This window comes from Dipodomys ordii, unplaced genomic scaffold (assembly GCF_000151885.1).
Source record: "Dipodomys ordii isolate 6190 unplaced genomic scaffold, Dord_2.0 Scaffold47, whole genome shotgun sequence".
Classification (NCBI taxonomy): domain Eukaryota; kingdom Metazoa; phylum Chordata; class Mammalia; order Rodentia; family Heteromyidae; genus Dipodomys; species Dipodomys ordii.
The window spans coordinates 258,555-275,239 of NW_012267263.1; the positions used below are offsets into that span (position 1 = coordinate 258,555).

General features: G+C 38.5%; 1 protein-coding gene across 1 annotated transcript in view; it reads left to right on the plus strand.

The window, feature by feature from the left end:
* The window catches only part of Ckap2l (cytoskeleton associated protein 2-like), a 39,044-nt gene extending 22,874 nt beyond the window's left edge, over window positions 1-16,170 (plus strand). The window contains exons 6-9 of the mRNA XM_013019689.1: window positions 7,684-7,839; window positions 12,061-12,124; window positions 13,719-13,893; window positions 15,055-16,170. Coding sequence (XP_012875143.1) covers window positions 7,684-7,839; window positions 12,061-12,124; window positions 13,719-13,893; window positions 15,055-15,280 — 621 coding nt within the window. The 3' untranslated portion in view covers window positions 15,281-16,170. The remainder of the gene's footprint in view (window positions 1-7,683; window positions 7,840-12,060; window positions 12,125-13,718; window positions 13,894-15,054) is intronic.
* Window positions 16,171-16,685: the final 515 nt, after the last annotated feature.

Here is a 16,685-nt window from a genome sequence, read left to right on the forward strand (position 1 = left end):
TCAAGGCTAGAGCTTTACCACTTGAGCCACAGCGTCACTTCCAGCTTTTTTCTTTTTGCTTATGTGGTGCTAAGGAATTGAATCCAGGGCCTCAGGCATGCAAAGCAAGCACGCTACCACTGAGCCACCTTCCCAGCCCCACTTGCCAGCAGTTTTTATACATGTATACTCTGTACAGGTACACAGAGAAATGAATTATTTATGACCTTTGTCATCTCTTCTTGTTTTCATCTCTTGCTTTATTCATTTTTTTCTCATGCATCAATTTCAACACAACACAATTTTTGTTTTTTCTTAACTGTTTAGTTAAAAGCTTGGAAGTTTTAATTTAGTCCTCATCTTAGAAATATATTTATTGCCTAAATTTGCCTCTAATTTTGCCTTCTCATATCCCTCAGATTTGACTAATGTTCCTTATTACCTTGTTAGTCAGGATCAAGTCACAAGAACAGAAACTATATCAACTATCTCAATAAAAACAATTCAAGGGGCTGAGAAGGTGGCTTAGTGGTAGAGTGCTTCCCTTGTATGCATGAGGCCCTGGGTTCAATCCCTCAGCACCACATAAGCAGAAAAAGTCAGAAGTGGCACTGTAGCTCAAGTGGTAGAGCACTAGCCTTGAGCTGAAGAGCTGAGGAACAGTGCCCAGGCCCAGAGTTCAGGCCCCACTACTGACCAAAAAAAGTATGGAAATTGGCTATTCAGTGTTTTGTGTGAGTTCCCTGTTTTGTGTGAGTTCCCTAGAAGTGGACCCTAAGAGAAGAAAAGTTATTTATTAAAAGAAGTTCCCAGGGCACACTGGGAGGAAAGAGAGATCATAAGATGGGGAAGAAAAGTAAGTCAATGATGTGATATCAAGCTACTCCCAAAGGCAACTGGTATGGTCCCAAGAGAAGCTCTGGAGACAGTGTAAGCCACACCCCTAAGTCACCCTTATCTGCAAGGTCATTTGTTAGTAGTTGTCTTATGGGGATATAAATTTTCACACACTACAGACTGTAGACACACTAGAAGACAGAGACACTGGCATTCCAAAATGGAAGTACACTGCGAGCCTGGGTGAACAACTGTGGTAAGGGATTTGAGAGGATATGGCAGGATATGTTGCTACACACAGTGACATGATCTGCACTCCAAGCTGACAGCAGACAGGAATCTAAGGTAATACAGGCAGTAACTGCAGGGAGCAGCTAGTGTTCACCAGGTATACAAAAATAGAAATGGAGGGGAAAGTGCTTTTCCTATTCTATCACTTAGAAATCAGTGTAGTGCTTCTGTGACCATATGGGTGACACATCAAGCAGTCAACCAATTCTTCAACCATTCTCCTCTAATTCAACTAAGTTCTAATAGTTTCTACCAAGAGCTATGATCGCATCTCACAGTTTGAGGGCTTAGTCCCAAGACAAACCCCATCCCCACTCCTTACTTCCAATGCCACTTACAAACCCCAGATTGTTTTACCTGTGACAAACAAGCTATTAATCAGGGTTCCCTCACCCCACATCCTGCTCCTTTCTAGAGCAGCTCACAGAACTCAGAAACACTTCACTTGCTAGTTTACTATAAAGGATTTTACAAGGACTATTGATGAAAACATGCATAGAGTAAGGAAATGGAAAGGAACGCAGATCTTTCATTGTCCTCTCCAGGTCCACTGCCTTGCAGGAATCCTCATGTGCTCTGCTATCTACAAGTTCTCTGAACCCAGTCTTCTGGGGTTTTGTGGTGACTTCTTTACATGGGCATGATTAATTGAATCACTGGCCATTTGTAATGAATTTAACCTTCAGTCCCTCCCCAGAGGTCCTAATCTTGCCTAGGTCTTTTCAGTGACCAGCAGACATCCTGAAGCTATGTAGAAGCTGCTAGCCTTCAATCAACTCATGTATTATTCTTTTATTCAAAGGATTTTAGAGTTATATGCCAAGAAATAGAGTAAGACAAATACATATTTTACAAAATCATAATGAGAGAAAAGATCTGTAGTAGAAATAGGACTCCAACTCTAAGTAGAATGTACTATCCAGCAGTTGTGATACCACAGGGGCTGGAGAAGGGGCCCTGCTGGCCTGGGCCTCTGGCCTTGAGGAAAGACTGCTGCTCCTAGGAGCCTAGTGAGGAGGGAAGAGAGAGACCAGAACCAAGTGCTGCTGCTAAGCTGAAAAATAAAAGCAGATGGGAAGAAGGAAGTCTCTTCTCCTTATCCATCCTTACTAGTTTCTCTAATGCCTCACACTGGCAGAGTCAGTAGGAAGCTGCTGTCTAGTAGAAAGTCCTTAGAGTGCTAGCATCACAAAGTGGAGGGTTACAGGTGGATTTAGAGACAAGAGACAATAGCTTGCTGTGTAACTTGCTTACGAACTGACATATTCTCCTTGCTGTTCATTTCTAAATGGTTTGAGATCTCCATTTAGAGGCTTGCCTGGGCTGCACAGTAAGACCCTATTTATCTTTAATTTCTAGGATTTTAGGGGTTTTTCTTGCTTTCTTAATACTTTTACTTATATTGTGTTATGATTGGTAAGGTGACCTTTGTGACTTTAGTGTGTGTGTGTGTGAAAATACTGTATAGAGGGTTACAATTACATGAGCAAGAATAATGAGTACATTTCTTATCAAACATTGTTGCCTCCTAGTTTCCCCTTCCCATCACTTCCCATCTTCCCCTCCCTACCCTCCCATCCCCCACCCCCCAGCCAAAGTTTTAAAGTTTGTTTTTTGACATAACAACTTATGCTTGATGGAATTCGTTGAAATTTTCTTTACGGTATAAATTTCTGATTATTTTTAGTAAATGTTCTAGAAGTATCTGAAAAAGTAAATATGTCCTTTCAGTTTACTTAATCTGTTACTTTCTGAAAAAAATTATTTCAAGGTTTCTCTGGAACTATGATCAGTCATGGACAATTTCCCTTTGTATTTCTGTAAAGATTTGCTTTTTTATCTTTCCAAATCTGAAGATTAATGACTTACTTTGATTTCTCTTTTGCCTGCTAATTACCTTACCACATCGGGGTTCTTAATAGAATTTATCTACGAGATCTTTTTCTATCCCTTTAGGTTTCTGGTTGTTGTTCATTTATTTGTTTATTTGGGAAAGGGGAGCAATACCTGGGCCCTGGGCAATACTCAAGACCTTCCTCCTGCTAGGCAGGCATTCTACCCCTTGAGCTCCATCCCCAGTCCACTTTACTTTCATTTTTGTTCAAACAGGGTCTAACTTTTTTCAGCCTAAACTACAATCCTCCTGTTTATGCTATTTGTTGAGATGAGATATTAAGAACTTTTTGCCTAAGCTGTCCACAGACTGCAATTCTCGAAATCTTATCATCCCAGGTAGCTGAGATTACAAATGTAAACCACTATACCCAGCACCATCTCTTTAGTTTTAAACTTTCCTGGGTTGATTTCTTTTAGGAATGTCTTATGAATGTGTACAGGTGATTTTTTTTTTTTTTGTTCAAGTGAACTCTGGGCCTGGGAGCTATCACTTAGCTCTTCAGCTCAAGGGTAGCATTCTACTACTTGAGCCACAACACCACTTCTGGTTTTCTGGTGGTTTATTGGAGATAAGAGTCTCGAGGACTTTCCTGCTGGGGCTGGCTTTAAACCACGATCCTCAGATCTCAGCCTCCTGAGTAGCTAGGATTACAAGTGTGAGCCACTGGCACCCAGCTTCAGGTGAATTTTTTAAACAAATCCAAAGCTCTCTGTTTTAAAAAGCAAATTTAGCCTCTACACATTTATGATTACTCATATGTCTAAACTTAAACCTGCCATTTTATTTTATAATTTATTTTTCCTGTTTCTGTGCTTGATACAGTTTACTTCATAACGAAAACAGTAAGTCAAAAACAGTAAGTCAGATGGGAAGGGGAAACAAAGGCGGAGGCTACAATGCTTGATGAGAAATGTACTCATTATCTTGCTCATGTAATTGTAACCCCTCTGTACAGAATTTTCACAATTAAAAAAAATGAAAAAAAAAAAAACAGTAAGTCAGAAACAAAATGGTAGCCGAGTGCTGGTGGCACATGCCTGTAATCCTAGTTACCCATAAGGCTGAGATCTGAGGATCACAGTTCAAAGCCAGGGCAAAGAAGTCTGTGAGACTCTTATCTCCAATAAACCACCAGAAAAACCAGAAGTGGCGCTGTGGCTCAAGTGGTAGAGTGCTGGCCTTGAGCTGAAGAGCTGAGGGATAGTGCCCAGGCCCAGAGTTCAAACCCCATGACATTAAAAAAAAAAAAAAAAAGGTAAATGACCTACTAAATGATAATTCAAATATAACTTGAAAAATTTCTGAATCCTTATATTTGTGAAAATATCATCATTTTACCCTTATTCTATGATCAAAGTTTGGCTAGAGATAATTCCTAATTTCAGGTTATTATCCATGGAAAACTTGAAAGTTAATTTTTTAATTTTCTTTTCTTTTTTTTTTTTGGTCAGTCATGGGGCTTGAACGCTGGGCTTGGGCACTGTCCCTCAGCTCTTCAGCACTACTTCCAGCTTTTTCTGCTTATGGTGCTGAGAAATCGAACCCTGGGCCTCACACATGCGAGGCAAGCACTCTACCACTGAGCCACCTTCCCAGCCCCTAATTTTCTTTCTTGAATCTGAAGTTGCTGATTTATTAAAGTCATGTGATCTGAATTTCATTGCTCTGTAAGCACCATCCTTTTATTTTAATAAGTTTTTTTATTGTGAAAATACTGTACAGAGGGGTTACAGTTACATGAGGAAGGTAATGAGTACATATCTTATCAAGCATTGTTGCCCCCTCCTTCCTCCTTTGTTTTTCCCCTAACATCCCTTCCCTCCCACCTCCACAACTACATCCTGCCCCTCCCCTGCCTAAATTGTAAAGTTCATTTTTTTGACATAGTGTCTTATACATTTCAATTTGTTTTTTCCCTTTCATTCCTAGTACCATCCTTTTTAGTCCCCTCATTGGAAGCTTTTAGGATTATCTCTTTATCCTTAGTTTTTTCTCAGGAAGTTTTGAGTCAATTTTTTTTTAATTTTTTATTGTTATTATAAAGGTAATGTACTGAGGTAAAGAGTACATTTGTTTTTGGACAATGTCACCCCTTCACTCACTCTCTCCCAGTTTTACCCTCCCATTCTCATCTATAAATTGTATAGTTCATTTTCAACATAGTGTCTAGTGAGTTCCCCTATTGCATTTGTTCATCCTTTGTCCTTCCGTTTCTGTGCCTCTCCTTCTCCTCCCTAAGACAGATAAATGAACAAGACAAAAAGAGGATAAAAACAACAACAAAGAAAAAACCTCATTTCTATTTCATTTTTATAAATATTATTTTATATTATCAGAGGCACATAGGCATTACACTTTTATGTTCCTCCCCAAAGAGTATCCTCTGGTCTCACTATGTGTGAACGCCTAGAGTCCTGTGTAATTTATCACGTCCCAGTGTATTTTTAGACCTAACTTCCACATATAAGAGAAAACATGTGCTCTCTGTCTCTATGTATCCTCAGTTTTCTAAATGTGTTTCTTTCATCATCCTTCTTGACTAGCTAGATTTACAGTCTACAGTTTTTGTTGTTGTTGTTGTTGGTGGTGGTGGTAGTGGTGGTAGTGGTGATTGTGGGGCTTGATCAGGCCTGAGTGCTGTCCCTGAGCTTATCAATCAAGTCTAGCTCTCTACCACTTTGAGCCACAATGACACTTCCAGTTTTCTGAGGTTAATTGTAGACAAGAGTCTCACCTCTGGGGCGCTGGTGGCTGACACCTGTAATCATAGCTACTCAGGAGGCTGAGATCTGAGGATCTCAATTCAAAGCCAGCCTGGGCAGGGAAGTCCAAAAACTCTTATCTCCAATTAACCACCAGAAAACCAGAAGTGGCACTGTGGCTCAAGTGGTAGAGTGATTGCCTTGAGCTGAGAAGCTCAGGGATAGCGCCCAGGCCCAGAGCTCAAACCCCACAACCAACCAAAAAAAAAAAGTCTCACAGACTTTGCTGCCGGGACTAGCTTCAAAACCATGATCCTTAGATCTCAGCCTCCTCAATAGATAGGATTACAGACATGAGTCTCTGGTGCCAGCTAGACAAGTTTTTTGTTATTCAGTTCTTGACATTTTTCTCCTATAGCTGCTTTCAATGTTTAGCTCTATTCTACTTTTCTACTAGAAATTCTGTTAAAAGGTTATTGGAGTTAACAATAGATGTGGCTTCCAGAACCTTACATTTCTATTTTATACTGTCCCTTTTGATCTGTTACACTGGAGTTTGGGGAAGTTCTACAGTTGAATTTTCAGCTCACTGGTTTATTCTTCAGCAGTATCTATTGCTATTCTTTGTTTATTTATGTGTGCTACTGATAATTGAACCCAAGCCCTCTCACTATTCATTCTTTTTTATAACAGCCTATTCTAAGTTTATAATAGCAATATTCTCTTATCACTCTGCCAATTCTGCCTGTAGTATTCTTCCAATGTATCCCTCTTTGGTCTCCCAACTTTTTGCTCCAATGTTCCTTCTGCTTTGTTGAATTTTATAATTTTATAAACAATATTGGTTTTCTCAAGCACTGATTCTTAATTGTGAATGTATCTTTGTGAATGTGACTCCTGCATCTCAAGAGCAGCAGAAGGTACTGTTTGATTAAATGTGCCAGTGCCTGGACTTCAGAGCATGGTAGGTCCCTCTTTATGGTGGTCCATACTACTAGCCTCCTCCCCTGAGAACAAGCCAAACCCAAGTCAAAGCTCATTGGCATAGAATTTAATCTCTTTCATATACAGCTGTGTGAATCTTCAACCATACATACATACTCCTGACCTTTGCATACCTCTACCACCCTTCGTGATGCTGTTAGCATCATGTGGAAACTCACAGTTCAGGTTATTCTAGATATGTAGTATCATGAATATTATGAATATGTAAATATTGATTACTGTAGAGTTCAGTTTGGCTTTAGTTTTGCACCTCATAAAAATATAGAACATATTCCTTACCTTCTAATATGATATTTTTATGTGTGATCTAATGTAACTTAAAATTTCATCATTAATGTCAAAAATCACTGAAATATAAAATTAAAATGTGTAGTTGTGTGTGTCTTGTCCTGGGTCTTGAACTCAGAGCTTGGACACTGTCCTTGAGCTTTTTTGCTCAAAGGTAGCACTTCACCACTTGAGCCACACCTTCACTTCTGACTTTTTGGTGGTTAGTTGAAGATAAGAATTTTTTGAACTTTCTGGCCCAGCATGGCTTCAAACCACAATTATCAGATCTCAATTTCCTAAGTAGCTAGGAATCCAAGTATGAGCCATCATATTATATGTATATCATACCTCATTTAAATAAAATTTTAAGTTTAGAATAAAGTTAATGGCTGGGTGCTGGTGGCTCATGTCTCTAACACTAGCTGCTTAGTAAGATGAAATCTGAGGAAGTTCAAAGCCAGCCTGGGCAAGAAAGTCCATGAGATTCTATCTCCAGTTAACTACCAAAAAGCCAGAAGTAGAGCTCAAGTAAAGCAGCCTTGACTGAAAAAGCTAAGGACTAGTCTCCAGGCCCTGGGTTTAAACCTTACTACTGGCACTGAAAAAGGAAAGGAAAGAAACAGGAAGGGAATGGAAGAGAAAGGATGGGACATTAAAGACGCAACAGTGAAACGGAGATCTCTGGATATTTTCTTTTTTCAGGGTGTGCCTTCTCATGAAGTATTTACAGTATTGTCTGGCATTCCTGAGGCTGAGAAATTTGCTAAATTCTGGATCTGCAAAGCAAAGTTGCTGGCAAGTAAAGGCACCTTTGATGTTATTGGGCTTTATGAAGAGGCCATTAAAAGTGGGGCAACAGTGAGTATCTGTCTTGGGTGGGTGACTTCTTCAAGTTCTCTTTCATGTGGTTTTTCTAATATTGCTTAAAATAGGTATATAATAAAATGTGAAACTTCTGACTAATGAAGGATGAGGGGTCAATATGATCGAAGTATGTTATGCATGTATGAAAATGTCATAACTTGTTATGACAAAAACCTGTTATTTTATACAATTTATACATACCAAACAAAACTATGAAAGCTAGAGGTTCATACCTGTAATCCCAGTCACTCAGCAGGCTAAGATCTAAGGATCGCAATGGTTCAAAGCTAACCCAGACAGAAAGTCTTATCTTAAAATAACCAGCACAAAGCCAGACATGAAGGTATGTATGACTCAAGAGGTTAGAGTACCAGACTTCAGCAAAAAAGCCAAGTGTAAGCACAAAAACAAAAAATAAAAATAAAGTTAACTTGATGAAGTTATACATACAACATGAAGTATAGTATGTCCTTTAATACATTAATAGAAAGTAATATATTTATAGAAAGTAATGTTACATGTAAACCAATAGAGCAGTTTTCTTGTCAAGTAATCACATCTTACTTAATACTAATTAAAGAAATAAATAGTTTATGGAAAGTTAGAACATCAGTATCCAATTCTCATTAAAGTTTGACCTCAAAGTACTTAAAAAGATAACAAGTTCAACACACCAATAAATAAACAATTCATAGCCATTGAGTAAAATAACTTTAATTCTAAAACCTAGAATAAAACCATCTTAGAACCATGATTTTTAAACAAAGACTGAATGAATTAATGTTGTAACTCTTTTTTACTTAATGGTCATTTTTCTGACTCATACTCAGTATTCTATAGACTGTTTCCATGGTTATTCACAATCACAGTTAAATAGTTCAGTAAATTTCATTCAGTAAGATTTTTGCTTCTTTCCACTCCCATTTTCTACTTCCCAGAGAAAACTGATTATATGTTTACCTCTATTGTAAGAAAATGCTTGGGTTGTTATTTTCTTCACTTTTCAGTTTTAGGCGTAATTGTGGAGAGGTTGAGGATTTAACCATCCCCCTCACATACTGTACTTCCTTCTTGAGTTGGGTACATCTCATTTCCTAGTGCTCTATTAAGTTTTCTCCTTCCTTCATTACGTTTCTTCTCAAGTGTTATCCTGTGTGTGTGTGTGTGTGTGTGTGTGTGTGTGTGTGTTATCTATGCATGTCTCTGTCTCTGTATCTCTTTCACACATGTACACTATTGTTTGCTTATTTTTTATTACTGTATTCTATAATCTCTATCAGATTCTTATGACATTGGGCTATTTGAAAAAGTGTAAAATTCTGGACACATGGATTCACTCTAACATAATCTAGCTGTATAGAATGGTTAGATAACACTCAATATCAGTATTATTAGGTCTTTCCCCTTAAACTGGTTAAATTCTCTAAAGAAAGCTCTTCTAGTCTTCTTGCTGGAGCTAGCAACTTTCTGCATCTTTTGGGGAAAGAGGAAAGCTACTAATCTCAAACCTTACTCTGAGAACTTTTGATTTATCCTGTTTTCAGTAAATACCTCTGATCTTGCATGATATGTATCCCCCCCACACCCCAAAGGGACTTGTAGAATTTATCCCTACTTTTCTGATGGGATGAAAAGGTACAGTCCTTAGCTGCTTAATTTTCAGAGATATAGGGTGGATTTGGAGGTCTGACTCTCAATACAAGTTCTAGAATCCTCCTGATTAGGTCCCACCTCCATTCTCTTTTGTTGTTGTTGTTGTTGTTGTTGACTGTCCTGGGCTTGAACTCAGGGCCTGACTTTTTAGGTTCACAGCTAGCCCTCTACCTCAGAGCCACAGTTCTCCTTCCAGCTTTTTCAGTGCTTAATTGGAGATAAGAGTCCCCTGGACTCTTCTGCTCTGGCTAGTTTCCAACAGTGATCCTCATATCTCAGCTTCCTGAGTAGCTCAGATTATAGACGTGAGTCACTGGCTCCTAGCTCCACCTCCCATTCTTAACCTACTAGGAGATCTGTGGTATGATCTGGGGTTTTCTTGGCCATACTGCCAGGTCAAGATTTATATCCTTTGAGTAGTCAAGTTGGTTACCTCTCTTCCTTCTGTCTTCCAGATTCCATCTGCTATTTATTCTCTCCTATTCTTTATACATTTTACTTATTTTTTTTCCCAGTCCTGGGGCTTGAACTCGGAGCCTGGGCACTGTCCCTGAGCTTCTTTTGCCCAAGGCTAGCACTCTACCACTTGAACCACAGTGCCACTTTTTATGTGGTACTGAGGGCTGCATGCATGCTAGCAAGTACTCTACCACTAAGCCACCTTCCCAACCCATACTATTTGTTTTTTTGAACTAGGAGTTAGATAAGAATAATGAAAATAACACGGTAAATGGGTAATCCTGAAAATGTTGTGATATGTAGACACAATTAAGAAGAAAGCATGCTTTTTAATATTGTAAAATAGTACAACAAAATAAAATCATAAGATGCCCTTAAAGCATAAGTTTATACATAATTACTTGTTTACAGATAAGAATTAGGAAAAATTCTTTTTCATATGTCATTTTTATTAGTATATTTTTATTTACAAAGGAGTTTCTGATAGTATTTCCATAAATACATATAATACACTTTAATCAGAGTTACTCCCTCTACTACTCTCTTACACATCCTTTCCCTTGTCATCATTTAAATAACTTTTGTGTGTTTATGTGCTGGTCCTGGAGCTTGAACTCAGGAACTGGGCTTTTGAGCAACAGCTCCATTTTCCAGACTTTTGGTGGTTAAATTGGAGATAAGAGTCTCATGGACTTTCCTGCCCCATCTGGCTTTGAACCCCAATCCTCAGGTATCAGCCTCCTGAATAGCAAGGATTACAGGTATGAATCACCAGTGCCCAGCTTAGAAATTTTTAAATATGTTTTATTATTTTCAAATGTGTATATCACCCTCATTTTATATACCTCCAATCTCACTTTCTAAAGTTTCAAGAGAAATTAGAAATAAGCGTATATTCAGTCTACCATTTCTTTAACCATAGGCCTGGACAAATGTAGGATAGTTGATAAAAAGTATTATATAAAATTCATGCTCTTTGCAATGTGTTCTTTACATTTATTCTCACTTCATTAAACTTAAAGCATACTTTCATTTTAGATTTTATAAAAATATATGAAGGGCTAGGAAGGTGGCTCAGGGGTAGAGCGCTTGCCTTGCATGCATGAGGCCCTGGGTTCAATTCCTCAGCACCACATAAGCAAAAAGAAAAAAGCTGGAAGTGGCGCTGTGGCTCAAGTGGTAGAGCACTAGCCTTGAGCTGAAGAGCTGAGGGACAGCACCCAGGCCCAGAGTTCAGGACCCACAACCGGACCCAAAAAAAAAATTTTTTTTTAAATATACATATATGAAAAGCTTTGTTTTTATGTTCTGTTTTCAATCTATATCTGTTATTATTTGCACATAGCAGATCAAGAAGAAAAACTTCCAAATATAATTTTCCTGTGAATAGTGAAAAAAATGAAGACTAACTCAGATCATTGTATCAGGAAATTACCCCTTTTTTTGGAGTCAAAATCTACTATGTAGAACAGGCTAGCTTCAAACTTAAGATCTTCCTGCTTTGGCCTCCTAGAAAAAAAATTCTGGCATTTAATGTAACTTAACAGTAGAGCCTAGCATATGTAAGGACCTGGGTTCAATCTCCAGCCTCACTTAGAAGGAAGGAAGGAAGGAACAAAGGAAGGAAGGAAGGAAGGAGGGAGGGAGGGAGGGAGGGAGGAAGAAAAGAAAATTACAAAATTACTTTTCTATCAGGTTATTTCTATAAGTATATTGTTACACTAAATAAAAGAAGAATAAAAAGAAAGGCTGGGGAAATTATTTAAAATGCTAACAAATGGGGATGATTTGTTGTTGTTAAGGAACACATCTTCAATGGTATGTACAAATTAATAGGGAAACAGAATGTGATTTAGAGAAATCTTATTATAAACAACTTTAAAATTAAAATTAAGTATATCAATTTTTAGCCAATGTTTTCTCCATTCCTTTATTTTTCTATGAAGCTTTAAATTTGAAACCTTTTAAATGTTATTTATAGCCAGACAAGAAATTTTTTTAAAAATGTTTACTCTAGGAAGTTTATTTGAGCATTACACAAAGTTCTTTAGCTCATTTTTTCCATGAATTCTTTTAACTATTTGTTTATTTTCTTCTTTACAGCCAATACAAGAGTTACGGGAAGTTGTTATTAATATTTTACAAGATCCAAACAGAACCACAGAAGGTACTGTTGTTTTTGCATTTAAATTCATTCTCTTTAGCCGTACAAGTAAAAATCATCCAGAAACACCCAAGGGGAAACAAGAAAAGCAATTTTGCATTTCCTGAAAACTCTGACTTCTTGAGTTTCATGGCCTGGCCTTTTCAGCCATTTTCATCAACTGATTTGTTTCTGTTATGTCTAACACTGAACAAAAGTTGTTTCCACCAAAGCAACATAGACTGAACTACCCTGCTTTCCTTAGAGTCCCAGGGGAGAGAAGACAAGTGGCTGTTAGCAAGAATCTAGGGCAAAAGAGAAAGAACTTTTGGATTAAGTTACATTCTTAGTTATAATAAACTCACCATCACTTAGTTGTCTCAATTCTTGTTATCTCTTTAAAAATAGCCATCTCAAAAGTCTCTTCACTTAGGTAACCATTAATGTCATTGGTCAGTCTTTAAAGGACTTTTCTATGAGAACTATTAGCCAAACACAGTGATACATTATAATTCCTGATAGTGGGGCTGGGAAGGTGGCTCAGTGGTAGAATGCTTGCCTTGCATTCATGAGGCCCTGGGTTTGATTCCTCAGCACCACATACGCAGAAAAAGCCAGAAGTGGTGCTGTGGTTTAAGTGGTAGAGTGCTAGCCTTGAGCTGAAGAGCTGAGGGACAGCGCCCAGGCCCAGAGTTCAGGTCCCACTACTGCCAAAAAAAAAGAAAAAAGAAAGAAAGAATTCCTGATGGTTGTTATGTGAATGGGAAAAAAAAGGCAAGCTATCTTTTGAAAATAAAGTGCACTATTCTTGTTCTCTTACAAAATGACAAATCTTTTTCCTTTATGAGTAGATTTAACGAGAGAACAACCAAGTCATGTGGAATTATAGCCAGATAACTCACTACTTTGGAGATAAAGTTATAGAATAGATATAGTTAATGGTAGACTTTGGGAATGATGCTACAACATAAATATTAGGCACATATATTTATGATGCATGGCAGTGTTATTCAAAGGGATGAAAAAGAGGAACCAACAATTCCTTTGCCACTTGATAGCTTTGTTGATCTTGTTTCAGATCTCAGCCTCTGCACTCAGTGACTACTTATTTCAGTCTGACTTACTTCTTTCATTTTGGTTGTTGTGATTAGGCAGTCGTGAAAATTATGCCAATACAAGACACCTTTTATTCACTGTCAAACGTAATAGCCATGTGGTCATCTCTGAGTAGGGAAGGGATTGAGAAATCAAATTAACCTTGGTAAGTAAGTCAAGAAAATGGAGCATAATGGCAGAAAACCAGTGAATAGTCTCTAAGAGAGCTCTCTTGAGAGTTAATAGGAGGTTGGGGGTATGGTAAATATCCAGGTAGTGACAGGGAGACCCAGGGTTTTCTGTAGAGAAGACTGGCTAATGGGATATACTGATGTCATTGGCAATTGCCGTGGGACTTAGTAGGAAAATCCAGTTGTAGGTCCCACTTCAAACCAGTTACTGTTTAATACAGAGTCCATTACACTCAGAAATCATGGTATATATTGCTTTTTCATTTTATTAATTTTTAGCTTGAATATTGAATTGCTAAATCTTACTTTCCTTCTGACCTTCCATACACAAGGAGTTACTTTGAACTCTTTGGTTGCTGAAACTACCACCACAGCAATGGAAGAGGAATCTGGGCAAGCTTGTCTTCCTCCAGAAGAGAAGCAACTGGTTAGAGCAACACCCCAAGTAACCAATACAGAACAGGATAATCTTCCTGGTATCAAATTACAGATTGCCTCAATCCCTAGGTAAGCCAACTTTGTGATCACAGACCTAATTCTGTTCTCAATTTTTCCTCCACTGACCCAGAGTATCAGCAATCTATAGAGTACCACTGTTCAGATGAGATCCAGGTGGTCACTTTAGTTTTAGCATTGAAGAAGGAGCTGAGGATGAGGGGAGCTTGGGACCATTGACAGGATATTCTTCATCTTTTCTCTGTATCCATATTTCCCTCTCTCCTGGCATCAGTCTTACCTCTTTACTCCCATTTATCCTGTGCTATCTTTTCTGCCTTCCTGGTATAGATAGAAAAAAAGGGGTCAACAGCACCAAGTCCCAAGCATAGGCTATCCCTTGAGCTATGAGAACACATAAGAAGTATATTTCTAAAGCTGAGCCCAGTCATTTTGAGGAGCTGTGTCAGGATGGCAATGTCATTTTCTAAAAGTTAAATGTAGTCTTCCTCAATCATTCTATTCATAATCTTGAAATAATTCCAAACTACAGTGCTAGGAAAACAGTTCTATGTCTCAGTGCCCTGGTAAGCACAATTGGGCCTTCCAGTCCTAGATTCTTCTAGATATATCACTGCCTGCTACTGCTAACCCAGGGATAGATGAAAATGGGCAATTGGTCTGAAAACCACCTTTTATTGGCTCTAGAATGATTATGAAAGCTTTTGAGAAGACTGGCCTGCTGGTTCTGCTTAGACTAATGTAATCAGTGGCTTTGTGAGTTGTAGAGCAGAGTCCCTGTATGGAAAAGATTCTACCCTATCCCCCATGCAGCTTCTTACTGGAATGTTTCTGCAGTTTTAAAAAGACGATGCCTAACTTATTCCAGTTTCAAGCTGTAGTTTGGTTCACCATCTTTAAAGTTCTTTCTAGCTCTATTACTGTCAGAGCTAGAAAGAAACTTAAAATTCATTAGTCTAACCAAATGTGGTGCTAGGCTCAATTGCCTTAAAATCTACAAATTCCTTGAAAATTTGTGATATAAACAGCAATTGCAAAATAGGTACCTTCAAATAAAAACCATGCTTCACATTACATTTATTAAATCCCTATGAATAAACCATCCAGTAGCAGACAGCCCAAGCATCCAGAAGTCAGGGAAGAGCCATCAAATAATAAATAAGAGTTTCTGGAGGCTGTAAAGTTTTGAATGCATCTTTTGCAATCTCTCAGAATCAATGGAATGCCAGAAGTACAAGACATGAAGCTTATCACTCCCGTAAGGCGCTCTGCAAGGATTGAACGAGTGGTGTCCCACTACCCAGAAATGCTGCAGGAACACGATCTGGTCGTGGCTTCTCTTGATGAACTTCTAGAGGCAGAAGACACAGAGTGCTATATATTTCGTAAGAATGAGGCATTGCCCGTGACATTAGGGTTTGAGATACTTGAATCGTAATTTTTATGTGGTATGTGTGATTCACAGCCTTCAAGAAATGCTTTTGTCCAGATAACCTGAAGAAAATGTCTAATGTTGAAACATCACAGATACAGAGAACTCTTGAGATTGAGGGAATAAGTCACTGGATTTACCCCTCAAATTTATATACACACAGGAAAGTGTTCGGTTTATATGCTTAAAACTGTAATTTGCCACAGTTTTATAACATAAGTTTCAAAGTTTTGAATATTTACTCCACACGTTTGGGAAAAAATTGCTGTTTTACTTTAAACCCATTGCCACAGTCTTTTCAACCCTGAGATTATCGTGCAGCATGGTGAGACTTCTTTTCATATCCTCCTTAGCAGAATGGGTAAGTTCTTCCACGAGAAGAGCTGAGCTTTGAAGCCAGCTTGCTAGGCTACATGATCACCCCTTTCCCATGTTACAGATGAGCTGCAGAGTAGCTCTGCTTTCTCTCTGGGGTGACATTTGCAGTAATCTGGACTTCCCTCCCAGTGATCCTGCAGAGAAGGGTGATTCTTGCTCTTCATCCCCAGTAAAACACAATCCTGCAGTAGGGATCATTTAACTTTTCATATCCAACCCTGGTTTTGCATTTGTTATTCAGAAACACTTCAAGTTAAAAATAAAAGACGAGGGAAAGGGTGTTGGAGAAAGGACACTTTCTGCTTCACGTCAGTTCTTCTCTCTGCCCAGGGACTGCTCACCTAAAAAGGCCATGTGAGCCTCACAGCAGGTTGCTCTTTCTTCCTTCTGGGAAACCACTTGTAGTAAGAATCAGAATTGTTTAAGAAATATAATGTATAGAAAAGCCTAGGCAATATGGGGACTATTAATTTTCTTTGTATTTAAGTATGATCTATAATAAAAAATACTAAATTGTTGATTCTTGAATATGTATTTTGTCACAAAACAGTGGTAATGGTTTGGCAAAAGAACTAGGGGTTTCACTGTGGAACCATGGACAAAGTTGCCCAGGAGGCATCCTGGGATACACTCCTTGCCTGGAGAAGTCACCCTAATCAAGGGTCTGGCCATAAACCCCACCCCAAAACTGAATATTTCATTGTTAGGGAAGCAGATCTCTCTCAGGAACAGGTTTATAATATCAAGGATCATAAAAACTGAGCTATAAAACCATAACTGTCATGAGAAATAAATTGTCATCACAACTGAAATGTAGGAATATCCATGCAGCCACAAAGTCTGACCATGGGACTTACAGAAGTCACATATTAAAAGCATCCATGCCTTAGCCCCTAGACAGTCTTCAGTCCTCAGATGTATCCTCAGGACAGCCTGCACTGCATTTAGCTCATGCACTTCACTTTTCTCTACCTTCTAGAATGGCTTATCCTCTGCCAGTGTCTCCCATCTCTCCTTCCCCAGGCCTGAAAAA